The sequence below is a fragment of the Oppia nitens genome, unplaced genomic scaffold, assembly GCF_028296485.1.
Source record: "Oppia nitens isolate AA-2021 unplaced genomic scaffold, nextdenovo-longstitch-racon4-pilon3 scaffold5_pilon_pilon_pilon, whole genome shotgun sequence".
Classification (NCBI taxonomy): Eukaryota; Metazoa; Arthropoda; class Arachnida; order Sarcoptiformes; family Oppiidae; genus Oppia; species Oppia nitens.
Genome location: NW_026533243.1, coordinates 6,275,653 through 6,290,564, shown reverse-complemented (window position 1 = coordinate 6,290,564; position 14,912 = coordinate 6,275,653). Strand labels below are relative to the sequence as shown.

General features: G+C 28.0%; 5 protein-coding genes across 5 annotated transcripts; 1 reads left to right on the top strand and 4 right to left on the bottom strand.

Annotated features, from left to right (window-relative positions):
- Positions 1-2,871: 2,871 nt before the first annotated feature.
- On the bottom strand, positions 2,872-5,972 carry LOC128961651 (uncharacterized). The gene is made up of 5 exons (XM_054307908.1): positions 5,895-5,972; positions 4,670-4,814; positions 3,618-4,592; positions 3,532-3,558; positions 2,872-3,308 (listed from the first exon to the last, which is right to left on the bottom strand). The coding sequence occupies exons 1-5, from the start codon at positions 5,970-5,972 to the stop codon at positions 2,872-2,874; spliced, it is 1,662 nt and encodes a 553-aa protein (XP_054163883.1).
- Positions 5,973-6,670: 698 nt separating this feature from the next.
- Positions 6,671-8,391, bottom strand: LOC128961868 (zinc finger and SCAN domain-containing protein 26-like). The gene has a single exon (XM_054308174.1). The coding sequence runs from the start codon at positions 8,259-8,261 to the stop codon at positions 6,705-6,707; it is 1,557 nt and encodes a 518-aa protein (XP_054164149.1). The 5' UTR covers positions 8,262-8,391; the 3' UTR covers positions 6,671-6,704.
- Positions 8,392-9,193: 802 nt separating this feature from the next.
- Positions 9,194-10,450, bottom strand: LOC128961877 (very-long-chain 3-oxoacyl-CoA reductase-like). The gene is made up of 2 exons (XM_054308185.1): positions 10,149-10,450; positions 9,194-10,077 (listed from the first exon to the last, which is right to left on the bottom strand). Exons 1-2 carry the CDS (start codon positions 10,318-10,320, stop codon positions 9,287-9,289), a joined length of 963 nt encoding a protein of 320 aa, XP_054164160.1. The 5' UTR covers positions 10,321-10,450; the 3' UTR covers positions 9,194-9,286.
- Positions 10,451-10,601: 151 nt separating this feature from the next.
- Positions 10,602-12,055, top strand: LOC128961876 (box C/D snoRNA protein 1-like). Its single transcript, XM_054308184.1, has 3 exons — positions 10,602-11,202; positions 11,295-11,386; positions 11,450-12,055. Exons 1-3 carry the CDS (start codon positions 10,851-10,853, stop codon positions 11,990-11,992), a joined length of 987 nt encoding a protein of 328 aa, XP_054164159.1. The 5' UTR covers positions 10,602-10,850; the 3' UTR covers positions 11,993-12,055.
- On the bottom strand, positions 12,013-14,826 carry LOC128961862 (WD repeat-containing protein 75-like). The gene is made up of 2 exons (XM_054308167.1): positions 12,897-14,826; positions 12,013-12,833 (listed from the first exon to the last, which is right to left on the bottom strand). Exons 1-2 carry the CDS (start codon positions 14,671-14,673, stop codon positions 12,055-12,057), a joined length of 2,556 nt encoding a protein of 851 aa, XP_054164142.1. The 5' UTR covers positions 14,674-14,826; the 3' UTR covers positions 12,013-12,054.
- Positions 14,827-14,912: the final 86 nt, after the last annotated feature.

The following is a 14,912-nucleotide window of genomic DNA, read 5'->3' as shown; positions in this document are numbered from 1 at the left end:
AACTGCAACATCAGGAACTGTGTGATAACAACCATCCGGATAACCATTAAAGCTATAGTAAAGTGAGTTTTGAATCTTTCTTTTGAATCATTGTTGATGTAATCCACTTCTTTGACTAAATGGACAATTGAATCAATTATTGATAGCAAAAGAAAAATGTTGTAAACAAATCCAATAAGTCCTGTCCCGGACTTATCACTCTTATTATTGGTATTACTATTTGCCGGTATATTCCCATTGTTTGTCATTGTATTTAATATTTAATAAAAATTATTTCAAATTATTATAAAATAATTTTTTTAAATAAATCTTATTTTAAAATAATTGATACATTATAAATTTTTATGAGTAAATAAACAAATTTGCTTTTAATTAATAAAATGGTTACAAAATTAATATGTAGTAATTTATACACTTTATTAATATAGTAAAAGAAACAATTTTAACAATTATGAAACATTTATAGCACATACTATTTCTATGTTTTATTTAAAAAATTCATTTAAGTACAATAAAATAGATGTTTATCATTATAAACATTATAAGCATTTTTAGTAATACAATTAAAAATGAACAATTAGAGATTTCTAATAAATTTCCTGAGAAAATTTCTAGTAAATATATCAACTTTATTGTTATTATAATATTATTATTATTATTGGTTATTCATATATTAATATATTTATATTATAGAATAAACATAATTTATATAACTTGTATAATATTTAATTATTCGTATACCGATATTATTAATGTAAATTGGATCCCAATATATACTGTATTGTATTATAAATTAAAGAAATAAAACAATTTCTGATACAATGACTTCCCGATTGAGGTGTCACTACTGAGACATACATTATTGGTAGCGCTTTTCCATCAAAGGACTGGTGTAGACAAAGACAAGAGTTCGGTGTGAAAGGATTGGTAAAGACCTTATGACAGATGACCAGTACATCGCAGAGTCAATAGATTTAAACTCTTAAAAAATAATCATAAAAGTCACGTCTATTTACTAATTGAACCAACAGTTAGCTATATTCTGATGTCTGATTTAACTTAATGTTATTAAAAATATTATCAAATACTTAATGAAACAATAATACAAAAAATTTTTTAATAAAACAAACTTTTTAAATATGTAACAAAAACTAATTAAATAATGCAATAATACTACCGTAATAATAATGTTTACTAATTATTAATGATATCTAATTATTATGAATAATTATAGTATATTAAAGACTAATAGAAATATATATTATAATACAGTATTATATACTACATTGTATACATATCTATTGTATATACAGTACCGTATATAGAAATAAAAAAAATAAATAGAAACATTTTTAGAAACTTTCTATTTTAAAAGTTTTCCTTTTGTACGCGATATAATAATAATAATTATTATTATTTAGTGATATAGAAATTAATATTTATATTGTGAATTAGTTTTTAATTGCTTAAAAAGTTTAAATTTAAAATATTCAATATATCAAATAAGTTCATATAATTGCATATTTTAAATTAACTTAATTTACATACACACTAACTAAAATCATAAAAATAGCTATTACTTCTAGTTATTTTTTTTGTTGATATTAACTATTGATAAAAGCATAATTTATATAACTTAATATTTAAATTATGTATAACATAAATAACTATTTTACGATAAATAATTAATAATTAACAAGATTTTTACTAATTTAAAAAAATTAATTTTACAGTCATTTGAAATAAAAATATGATTTGGAAAAGTGATTTTTTTCATGTTTCAATGAATATTAAATAAATTATAATGATTTTTAAATTATCATTTTTATATACTATATAATATTATAATATTAATTTGCAGTTACAGTAATTAAAATAACAAAATTTATTTTTGTATTATAAATCATCAAAATTTCAATTATATTAAATTAATAAAAATAAATAATTATCATAGACTGTTATTACTGTACTATTTTCGACTTTTGGAAGTTTTCATTATCTAAAATGAGTTTAATTATAAATTAAACAATGCTTTAGTTTATTGTATTTACTGTAGTATTTATTTTTAAATCAATTAATTATACAGTATTTAAATAATTTCATTCAATACTCTACAGTGTTACTAAATAATATTAGTTTTTTTTTACTTTATTTAGTATACTATATATAGTACATACTGTATTGTATATATCAATATAATGTTTATTTAAAATGTTTATAAATATGTGCCAAAAAGTAGTATAATATTGTATTATGAACTTTTATATTTTATCAATTTTTTTTTGATATAATATTCTCTATAATAAATTTTATTACATTATAAAATAATTAATAATATTGTTTTATATTGTTATAAATATATATGATAATAAATGTATAGAATCTTAATTTTTGTCATTGCAATTTGCTTTATCATTATCATTAAGATTTTTTTTATAACTTATAATTAAAATTGAAACTTTTAACTAATATTTAGTTTGCTCGCTTTTATTATAAATTTATAGCAATAATATTTATATAACTWAATAGAAACATAAAATATGTTAACTTCATTTTCATTTGAAATTAATAGATTAACTAAATAATGTAATAAATTTATTGCTACTAATTAATTAATAACATTTGACTATCATTCACAATAAAATGAGACATAAAAAATTTCTTTACTATTTAATTATTAATTACATTATTAGATTTACATTTTAAACAAATTTTATTATAACATATAAAGTAAATTCTGTAGAAATTTATTAAAATAAAAATTTGAACTGAAATTTAATACAGTATAAGAAAATATTATTAAAATAACATTTGATAATTATATTAGAATAAAATAAGCATAATATGTATAATTTGTTATTAAATATTTAATTATAGTTCATATGTGTATATCTGTTGATCACTGTTTTTATGAGTTTTTGTTGTACACGGAGATGACTTAACCGATGAATTAGTCATTTCAAGATATGTCGGCTCTGAAACAGGTAGTCTCCAGTAATCATTACTTGACTGAATTTGAACATTTGAAGGCATTACCACATAATCGTTATTTGGGTCATAATAAGGATCAGCATATCTAACCTCTCCATCTCCACCTTCACCGACCACATCATATGTATCATACAATTGTTTCGGCGGAAACTCGATGTCATCGTACGGGTCATACCTTTCACTATCAGTTCGGGTCTGATTCGCGATCTGTCGAGTGATTCGACTCTTCAGTTTCTTTGAATAGATGTAAAACAATACTCCCGTCAAACATATGATTAGTATAAGTGCAACGAATAATATTGTGATTAGTATCCAAACTATTATATAATTTTAAAATTTTATATTTAATTACATTCAGTAAATTAAATCATAGAATGAATTTCTAAAATGATTGACTCTTATAAACAGATTGCAAACTCTTAATAAAATATTTAATTTATAATTATTTTTTAATAAAGACTTTATAATAAAAACTAATGTTAAAGTTAGCATTTGATTATACGAGTCAATAATATTTATATTATATAATTATATAAAAACCTGAAAATTTCGATGATTTGTTGGGATCTAAACTTAATAATAAATATATTACAATATATTATTTAATATCATATAAATTATAATACCGTAGCAATAGATATCACTTCCACTCCATTGTCCAGTCTTAAGACAAATTCGTTTTTCTTTACCAACCAATACATCAGAACTGGGATATTTGCAGCCGAAATTGATATCAGTATTTTCAATGGCATAATATTGGGTGTCATTGAAAAAATACAGGCCATCCAGTGATGTGATAATAGTGTCATTAGATTCACTACCTATATATGTGTTGTTCAGAGAACATGGCTTACGAGGAATGCATTCCGGATAACTACCGCTCCATTTCATATCATTTATGCATTTAAGACTATGGATTGCAGTCTCCGGTAGATTTGCATTAGAAACGGAAACATATAAATATTTATCATTTCTACAACCAATTGTATAATCTCTGAACTGAACATTAAATCTTGAGTATTGACTGATAAATATCTCCGGTTCCCCACAAAGTGGTTCCTCTTCACTGCCGTAAGACTTACCCAAAAACACTGCAATTAACTCATGCGGTATATCCAGTGATGACTGTGTTTTCATAACCATATAATCGCCGGGATTTTCAATATCCCGTTTGTACGCCTCTTCAGATATGGTGTCACAAATAAAGTCACTTTCGATTTTAAGTCCATTTTCTCTCCATTTATCTCCGTTTTGATTTGTGAGCTGACATTGTCTATCATGACTTACAAACATCGTTACATTGAATATAAAACTATCCTTAAGATGTTGAGGTAGAAGAGTATAGTTAATAAAATTGAAGTTAATTCGTACAAACAGTTTCATCTCTGGACCCGTAAACCTAAAACTCCATTTATATTTTTTCGTATCATTTACCCGAAGTCTGGCTTTTTTGAATCGATTTGATGTAAAAACATTTGGATATTTCCAGGATCTGTTGTTGATAACCATATCCAAGTACTCAAACTTTAGCACTGGTCTGTCGGGATCTGTTATATCCTCTAGTTTTGAATCTTTCATAAGTATATTAGTTATAAAATCACCTAAAAATTTAACGATAACCACATTATGATCACATACTGAATGATATTATATTTAAATAACTAAAATCTAGTATTACCACATCGGGGCACTTCCCCAGTCCAACGGCCTCTTTCACACTTTCTGGTTCTAATGGGTGCCACAAAGTCAGTGCACTGGTAGCTAACTTCTTCTCCCTCATCGTATTGTAATTTGTTGTCCGGTTCCAGTTTGGCCCGGTATGGCTTTCCCGGGTAACCACATTTGCCATTTAATTGACAACATATTGGATTAATTATATAAATAATTGTTAACAAAATTGAATAAAACAAAACTCTATTTTTACAATACATTTGTTTTTATTATATTTTATTTACATTTTAATAGATAAACAGTAAATAAGTTTATTTTATTTTTAAATTAAAATAGGATCATTTGGATTAATATTTAATATATAAATTGTTTTAATTTTTGATAAAAACAAACGGAAATACAATTACAAGCGGAAAATTGTAAAAGACATTCATCTATGTCCTCAATTAATGTTAATTATACAGACGTTTTGCACAATTTTTATCGGAAATTTAACATTTATTACATCATAACAAATAAATAACAATATTGTCCGACAAATTCATTGTCACAATAAATTATATTATTTTATATTAGTATTGTTGTTAAAAACTAACAATTATGAAAAGATTCTATAAGAAAATTAATTAATACAAAAATTTAATTAAATTAGTAAAATAATTAAAATTAATAAAACTAATTGATATAAAATAATTGAAACTTTTTCAAATTGCACAAAACAAACTATTTATGTATTAAATTGATATTACTTATAAAATATTAATTCTAAAATTATTGGATTGTATTATAAGATTAAAACTATTTAATCTTGAATTTAAATACAGTACTATTTAGTACTATAAAAATATTGTTTTATAGACTATTCTTATAATACTCTATTTCCTGTTTAAACTAATAATATTAATAAACTAATAAATATTTTAAACTACAGTTAATCTAAATAATATAAATTAAGTTTATTCAAATTATCCCTTTGAAACATTTATTATGTCAATTATTTTATATATTATTAATATAAAATTACTTTTATACCTTAAAATATAATCACAATATTAATTATAGACATAAAAATTGAGTTTAACTAAAATGGTTTCACAAAAATCTTTCATTTGTTTAATTTTAATTAACTTTATATCATCATCGTTGGCTACAATATCAATTGGTAAATATATTTTAAAATATAATTTAATTATATTATTAATATTATTAACATAATTATGACCATTACATACATATAGTGGATCAGATGTTAAGGATATTTGAAAGAAATAGTGAAGTCCGAGCCAATTATCCGATGAGAAGTAAAACATTTGGTAGTCTTATAATGAGAGGAATTCAATCAAAACGATGTCCAGACTATCTCTGTTTGGATTGTGTGCCCGGATTTTGTCGGCTAAGCACAGCTACACATCAGACACAAAATCTAGTTGTTCCCAATCGGACACCAAATATTACAATTCAACAATTATCTAATCTTAATGACAATATTAACAACAATATCACTAATCAATCATTTGATAGACAGAGTAATACAGTCAATGATTTCAACCGAACAGTTGCTACTGAAAGGCCAATCAGTTTCAATGATGTATTGGATTTAGAAAATATGATAAATAGACCCAATAGTCGACTTACTAATAATACATTGGATTTTTCAAATATTAACACATTTTCAAATATCTCATGTGTCTGTATGTGGCTTTAAATAAATTCATAATAATTTCACAATTTTATATTTATTTACACAAAAAATATTATCAAATAGGCTTTTAAATTTAACAAATTTTATAGCTTAAGCATGATGATTTAAAATTATTAATAAATAATATATAATATTGCTATTTAAACTAAATACAATATACTGTATGTCAATTATTTAGTATTATCAATTGTAATAATCGATAAAAAATTTTAATAAAATTGTATGTCTACAGAATATTCAAAAATAAAATAAATGAGTAATCATTACATTAATTTATGTAAAATTACAAAAATAGAAGTAATTGCCAAATAAAGAAAATGATAAACTAATCAATTGAACGTTACGTTTGTGACAAATCATTTAAAGTGAAAGTTTCGTGTATTTTTCGATGACTTTCGAGTGACTCTAACTTAAAAAAGCTTTGATGACAACCAGGAAATCCACATTCAGTCGACACAATCTTTCCATGAGTTCGCACGTGTTTTCTCCACTCGACTTTGTTATCAAAAATCTCTCGACATTGTGGCCAATCACAAGAGTACTTAGACTGGACTCGGTTGGCGTGCACTTCATGTTCATGTTGTGTGAGTTCTCTTTTTGTGGTAAATTCTTTGCTACAATCAGCCCATTCGCATTGAAACAAAGAGCCGTAATTGGCGGCACTGTCCGTATCGGGAATTTGGCCTTTATGTTGATGTTTGTGATCACTTAGTTTCCATTTAAGATCAAAACTTTCGCCGCAATCGGGAAAATCGCACAAAAACTGTTTGTGTTCGCTGTGTGTAAATGAATGGCGGACTAAACGATACTCTTTAGCAAACATTTTACCACATGTTTGACACTCAAATGTACCGTCAGATGAAGTCTTCAGTTTATCGGATTCATATTCATATTCAAATAGATCATCGATTTTCGGTTTTATAGGTCGACCACGAGATCTTCTCACGGTTTTCGGCTCCTCTGAAATTGTCTTCGGAGCAGTTGTTAGCTTTGGTGGTCGACCTCTTCCACGACTGACTTTTTTGTATTTACCTTTTCGGGGATTTTTGTTAGTTTTTTGAGGTTTTGTTAACTTTTGTAATTTTTCTTTCGGCTCGAAATCATCATCTGATGAATGGTCAACAAAAACATTGGATTTAACACTTTTATTGTCGTCATCACTCATTTCAATTGAAATATTATTGTCATTGTTGTCCTCATATTCTGCAAAAAGATTAGACCGATTTGATTGATTGTTTTGATCCAAAGTTCGCGATTTAATTGTTGATTGCAATGACAAGAGTTTACTTTTGGTTATCTCTAATTGTCGTCTTTTAATACACAACTCGTTTTGTACTAATTGTAACAATTTGTCAAAATTAATGACTTTATTCAGTGATGTCTCGAAATGAGATAATGTCTGCCATTCGGGAGTAAAGTAAGCATTAATACGCGGAAGACTTTGACGCAACTTATGGGCGATAAATAAGATTAACAGAGCTATGACTCCGGTGTCGCGATCAACGTCTTCATCACTATAGTCATCAACAATATCTCCATTTATTTTAGCATTTGTTTGGTCATCAGTTCCCGTATCGGATGGTAATTCTTCCTCAGCCTTGACTGTCATGTCTTGGGGTCGACACAAACGTGTTATCAATTCTTGATTGTAGTACTCCTTCAGCCATGTCTTAATTGAATGAATGGTTTTACTATTAGTTGTATTTCTCTTTAAGACAATCGCAGATTGATTGCAAAGAGTTGTCTCAATCAGTGATGTAATGGCAACCAAACGCAAGAAGACAACTGAATCGCTATTCAATTGCAACAAAAGTGGAGATTTGGCCACAATTTTGTTGATCAGAGTTATAATAGCATTGTTGTGCTCTTCAGTTAAGGTAATGTCATCTAAATTCATGGTCTAATCCGTTGAGATAATGATCACAACATTTGACAATCAATTGATGGCTAAAGACTTTATTATAACTTAAATACAATTTAGACTATAATATAGTGTTTACATAACAATACTGTCATTCAAATCAAACACCAATAAGAGCTGTATTTATCAAATCGTATGTAAACTTTACGTGTATTACAAAACTTTATTTTTGAATATTTCTGCTAATAATTTGATACTTCATTAAAAAAAATATATTATTTTTTGAAACTTTTTTTTTAAAAATACATTATCGATGAAAATTGTTATTTAATTGTCATATTTATGAAAATTTTATGTTTAATATCAATTTTTTGCAATATTTTCCTATTAATTTCCTATGATGTACAGTATATTTTTCCTAAATAATATAATAACTAACATTTACTCTATATTTAAATTTATGTCATTAATATAATTATAGTAATTTATATTAATTTTGTTTTAGTATTATATAAATTTATAGTAGAATATGTATTATTAATGAAACTATTGTTATTGTCATTTAATTAAAATGATGAGCCAATCAAACAATGTAATCAATATAAGCATAATTTATTATAAAAATTTTGCGCAAAATTCATATCAATTAAGTTTATATCATGTAATAAATACATTGTTTATAACTATTGAATTAAACTAATAGACAAAATGGTATTTGCTATTTAAATACATAAGTTTTTGATTATATTAAACAATTTCATATAAAAGTAATTAAAATCATTTGCAATTTTAAAATATCAGTTTTCTATATAATTTAATCTTTTTTCTATAATAAATAAAGTTTATGAAAATCTTAATTCAATTCAAAGTTTTAACAATTGATTTATTTTATAATGAGTTTATGTAAAAATATAAATCATCAATTTTATAAATATATTTCTTAACTATTATATTAAAATTAGAGGCCAATAGAGTTATAATAAAAGTGATGACATTTTATTGTATATTAAGTACAATGAATATAACATTAATTAAAACTTTTTTAATAAAATAGTAACCAATTACTGGTCTTTTAGTCCGTGTTTGTGGTAATAACGAGATCTTAATTTTAATAGATGTTTGAATGCGAAATACGAGTTATAATTTGGTCCCAATATTGTACTGATACTATCCTGAAGAAAACCCAATAGTTTGTGCGCGTAGTGTCCATACGTGCGACTCTCGACGCCAACTGTCTTCATGGCTTCATTCACATACGCAACGGCCGTCGGACATGAAAAAGATGGTCTCATTGCTGACATATTGGTCGACACAAATCCCGGTAAAACACTTTGAATTATAATACCTTTGTCTTTGTATTCATAGTGAAGACTTCTCGATAGATAATCACAATAGACTTTAGACGCCGAATATATAGCCAAAAGTGGTACTGGATTTGTAGCAGAAAGAGACGATAAATTAATGATTATTCCGCGGCCGCGACCAACCATTTGTGGCAAAACCATTGAAATCATTTTAGTCATCGATACGACATTACAATTGATTATCGATTGAATAAATTCTTTAATATTCTCTATTTTCGAAAAGTATTCGCCAGTCTTAGAGCTCATCCCGACATTATTAACCAACACATCTATCACTTGCAATGAATCCAACTCTCGGCTAATTTGTTGATAAATATTATCTTTGGTGAAGTCAACGGCCAGTATCTTAATTTGTTTGCATTTCAAGTTAGTCATCAATAGTTGTGATTTAACTTTTTGTAGTTTGTCTTCATTTCTGCTAATTATAAGAAGACAATAACCCATTTGTGCCAATCTATTGGCGTACTCCAGACCAATGCCATCGGTGGCTGTTTTAATAATATATGTCAACTTTTAATTGTAAATTCATTATAAGATATGGCATTTTTATGGATCAAACCTCCAGTAATGACAGCCCAAGTGTTGTGGTCCGGCTTCCAGACGACACCCAAACCCAAAGTATTGGCCAGAAATGAGGTGTAAATACCTTTCAATAGTTTATAACAATAATAGACTGCTATTAGAAAGCAAACACTTTTGCCAATTATCTCATAAATATTGAATTCAGTCATCGCTTCAAATGGATATCATATCACAGACTTTTTTCACAAACTTATACATTGATTATGAGGTGACAGTCATGGATGAGCTCCGGGAGAGATCAGTTGACCTAAGCTTACATTATTAGGCTTTTCATAGACGTGTCATATGGTATACCAATAGGTGACGACTCGTGCCGTACCATACAGTATACCTGTACTGTACTGTACTGTACTGTACTGTATATGAATGCATTGCATATTAATTATATACAACTATTGATTGACAGCTGACCTATACTTTCAACATTTGTATTAATTTATTACACTTTTAGTTACAATTAAACAAACAATTGAATCATTGATTAGAGTATATATTGTTTAGTCGTATATAAAGTTTAATCAAATAAGCAATCAATGAGTGAAATGATATTATTTTTAAATTGAAATTCAAGTGTTTTTTGTATTTTTCACACTTTGTGTTGATTTTTGCAGTCAAACACGTGTTTTGTATTTTGAATTAAAACTTGTGATTAAAACACTTATCTTTAGTGACAAACGATATGACGACTAATGAAGCGATCGGTAATATGTTTGGTCTGTTTGGTTGCGATGATCAGCCATCAGATAAAACCTTTGATGGATATAATGGTACTGAAGAAGTGACACAATCTAATATTTGTGTGCAACTGATGCCTGACAACCATAAAAAGGCGACTGAAGAGGCCATCGATGATAACAAATGTGTTATCTGTAGTAACATTACAATTAAATACCGGTGTCCTAAATGCCAATTAAAGACCTGTTCATTGATTTGCTGTAAATCACATAAGAGTCGCTTCAACTGCGATGGTATTAGAGATAAGACGCCTTACATCAAGATATCTGAGTTTACACAACAAGACTTTCTCTCCGGTTTGTCACCGATTATTTGATTTCAATATAATAATATTATTAATTTTAATTATCACAAACTCTTAATTTAATGCATTTTATTAAACAATTAGACTATTTCTTTCTGGAAGACGTCGACCAAACACTTGACAACAATTGTCGTCAAAGACGTGCTATCATTAACTCCAAACAAATTATGCCAAAAGTATAACCCAATTGTTCTCTTAATTAATACACAATTAATCATTTAATTTAAACCTTCATTCAGTGGTTACAAAAGTTATCAAAAGAGGCTCGAAATAGAGGAACCAATTTGAAGATAATGCCGGGAGGTTTCACACGACGCAAACAAAATACCACTTGTTTTATGTATAACGACAATACCATCAATTGGGACATTGAGCTCAAGTTTATCCACGCAATCGATTCAAAGGACTTGAAAAATTTGGACCAATTATTAGCTGAAGATTTGGTTATATCTCACTCTGAATTTTCGTGTACTGAACGTCGTATAAATGAAAATACTTCTCTATCGACAATATTAACCAAATATATCGGTGATAATGATCTGATTGACAATTACGACAAAAATCGCAAATTAATGTTATATCGGATGTTAGGTTTGGATGGCATATCTGTTTTGTTTCGCAAAGAAAAGTGTGGTTTAAAAAATAATAAGTATTATGAAATAGATTTGAATAAATCAATTAAAGATAATCTTTTCCGACGACTAGTCATCGAGTTTCCCACATTTTTGGTCATTTTAAATAAGTTTAAATATTTATTTGATATATGCGATGATAAACATTAAAATTGAGTTTACTATGAATTTATAACAATTATTATATTTGTATTTTTATATAAATAAAATTATTAATTACTCGAATCGAGTTGTTTGAGCCACGAATAGTCTTCATCGATAAATTCATTCAATTCTTCATTTAAGTCATCAACAGTCATATATTTGACATCACTTTCTCTTTCATTTGTATCCAAATTTGTAGAATTTGACTGATTGTCACTTTGATTATCATAAGATAGAGCTAATGAAGGCTTAATGTCAAAATCTGAAGGAGTTTTAAAATATCTTTCATCTTTGATGTCTTGTTTAACATCTTTACATTTATTTAAAGCCGTCAAAAATGTTTTACTTAATATATCAATTGGTGGCAATACATGTGAGGGCACATTAAAAAACATATCGTTAACTAATTTACTGAGTTTTAAATTAGTTTTAAAATAACTGTCAAACTCGTCATTCTTAAGAGTCTCTTTTCTCTCCTTTTTATTCATAAGCATCGCAGCAATTGGTGACAAATAGTCATCCGTTTGCCAACTCATTACTTGTGTACTCATTTGCGAACGTCTTTCAGATAAAACAAATAATTCTTGGGAACTATTCATACAATAAAATTGTGTCTTCTCTAATGTCGGCTTCTTATTGTCTAATAAAACATTGTTTGGCATTTCATCTGTAAAAACAGTTGCGATAATTGATTGTTGGCTTTGACTCAAATCAACCGTTGCAATGACATCATCGGAATCAATGGACATAAATTGGATTATCCTATTGGTAGTCACCGCCAGTTTATTCTCCCATTGATTGAAGTCAATACAAACAATCCGTTCATACAATTGATATTTCCATAAAACTATTGAAAATAAAATCAATTAACAAAACTATTTTAATGTTTAAAGATCTATTGAAGACATACCACTTAAATCTAATAGATTCCATACTTTAATCTCCGTCTGTCGGCCTTCAATCAAAAAATGACTTTTGTTTTGTCGACCAAATTCAACAAATATTATTGTGGATTCATTTTTGTCTTCAACTGACAACTTAGTCATAAACCGAAGAACTAATTTGTCACAAATATCCCAAAGTGTCACATAATTATCATAAACAACAGCAAGTAGTGATGAATCGGCTGACCAGTTGGCCAGAGTTGGTATAGATATACTGTTAAGATTCCCTACTTTAAAGCAGTTCCACCATTCTTTGTCGTCGTCTTTAACTAAATTCCAAACTTTAAATTCTTTGTCTTTACTCGTCGATACCATTGATTGAGAATTTGATGCAAATTTTAAACAGTTTACAATTGATTTGTGCGGCAAATGAATGGTTGTATTTAAGATATAATTTTTTAATGTTTCTTTAATTTGCCAAAACTTTAGCCGTATTTCAGGTAAAGTCTCGAAGTCGTCACGCATTTCAAGAGTCGAAAGCCATAAGCCGTCATCACTGACAGCCGCTTTGGTCAGTTCTGTCGGGAATACAGTCACTTCATCGGTATTAGAAATCAAATTTTGATTGACAACATCTAAATGAAACAATTGTCTTTGAATGTGTGGACTGAAGAACTGTAAGTGTCCTGTTCTAGAGTTCAAAGTAATGGCTTTCATCTTCGAGTTCCACAACAAACCAGTAGTTAAACCACAATCCTTTCCAGTGGCTAACGTCATGCCTTCAATCACACATTTAATACCTTTCATCTGTGAATCCAATAACTGAATCGTATTATCTTCATGAGTGATGGCAATTAGTTGTCTATTGTAATCAATGGTAACATATTTGATACTCATTCCAAGTCTCGGCAAAAAATTCTTTTGTCCAAAATTAGTACCCGTTATATCCCAACGGATAAGAGTCATCTCTGCTCCGCCCGAATAAAGTGCTGAACCCTCAGCCGAGAAGCATAGGTCGGGCACTCGGAACTGATGCCAATGCATAATAGATCGAGAAGGATAATTGCTGTCAGCAAAGTCAGCCCAAATGGTTATACGACCGATTGTATCACCGGTAGCTATGATCGGCTCAGTTGGATGACTGACAACACAAGTGAACTGTTTGTCATCATTTGTCAAATGTCTCCGCAATTTCAGTGACTTTTTGACCGGAAAATCGCTTACATAAAGAATATTCTTATCTATTGTTACACAATATTGAGGCGAATTCATAGGACAAAAGGTCACAGAATTAGTTCCCGGAGTTACATAAATAGCGTTTCCAAAAACCATCTTTTGTTGGACATTATTCTTCGGGCAATAAAACAGTTGACAATTACTTTGTAGTGTCTGTTCATCGGTGTGAACGCGCAGAAAATATATATAGTTTGACACCATTTTGGCCCAAATTATCTTATCAGTGGTTAAATCAATTGATAAATTTATATCATTCACTCTATGGTTTTCATTCAGATTCCAGATTATCACTAAACCGTCACTCGATATGACTACCAATTCATCAGAATTAGTGTCCACCAAATGTATTGATATTATGTTGCATTCGTGTCCCAAGTCGTGTGATGTCAGATAAGCTCCCGTTTCGACTACATATCGGCGCAATTGGTTTCCCGAAGCGACCAACAAATACTTCGAGTCATTAGTGAAAACCGGCTTCCGATCGACCAGATTGTGGCCACCGATCTTAACAAGCAAATCGCTACGAGTGTCATAACTACTGGTCTGACCATCGGCTGGTGTGGCCATCACTGACACAAACTATTATTAAATTTGTTATAAAGTTATCTTCAAATTCAATGATTTCCAGACATCATGTTATGTGAAGACTGTATTAACACGTGTTTTGTGTTGTGTTTAGTATTAAATACATTATTCATATATAAAGTCAAGTCATTAACAGTTAAAACCGTTTATAAGATAAACCAACTTTTGTTACTATTTAATATAGTAAACGCTATGTATTTTCTACACTAAAAAAGTAATGC

Excerpts from the sequence above, each read along its gene's own strand:
- LOC128961651 (XM_054307908.1), bottom strand. The coding sequence starts at position 5,972 with ATGTTTTACTTCTCATCGGATAATTGGCTCGGACTTCACTATTTCTTT. Across the intron at positions 4,815-5,894 it reads TAACATCTGATCCACTATAT|CCATACCGGGCCAAACTGGA; the intron begins GTATGTAATGGT and ends TACCCGGGAAAG. Across the intron at positions 3,309-3,531 it reads CAAATCATCGAAATTTTCAG|TTTGGATACTAATCACAATA; the intron begins GTTTTTATATAA and ends ATTATATAATAG.
- LOC128961868 (XM_054308174.1), bottom strand. The coding sequence starts at position 8,261 with ATGAATTTAGATGACATTACCTTAACTGAAGAGCACAACAATGCTATT.
- LOC128961877 (XM_054308185.1), bottom strand. The coding sequence starts at position 10,320 with ATGACTGAATTCAATATTTATGAGATAATTGGCAAAAGTGTTTGCTTT. Across the intron at positions 10,078-10,148 it reads TTGGGCTGTCATTACTGGAG|CCACCGATGGCATTGGTCTG; the intron begins GTTTGATCCATA and ends TTATTAAAACAG.
- LOC128961876 (XM_054308184.1), top strand. The coding sequence starts at position 10,851 with ATGACGACTAATGAAGCGATCGGTAATATGTTTGGTCTGTTTGGTTGC. Across the intron at positions 11,203-11,294 it reads ACAACAAGACTTTCTCTCCG|ACTATTTCTTTCTGGAAGAC; the intron begins GTTTGTCACCGA and ends TTAAACAATTAG. Across the intron at positions 11,387-11,449 it reads CCAAACAAATTATGCCAAAA|TGGTTACAAAAGTTATCAAA; the intron begins GTATAACCCAAT and ends ACCTTCATTCAG.
- LOC128961862 (XM_054308167.1), bottom strand. The coding sequence starts at position 14,673 with ATGGCCACACCAGCCGATGGTCAGACCAGTAGTTATGACACTCGTAGC. Across the intron at positions 12,834-12,896 it reads GAATCTATTAGATTTAAGTG|TTTTATGGAAATATCAATTG; the intron begins GTATGTCTTCAA and ends TATTTTCAATAG.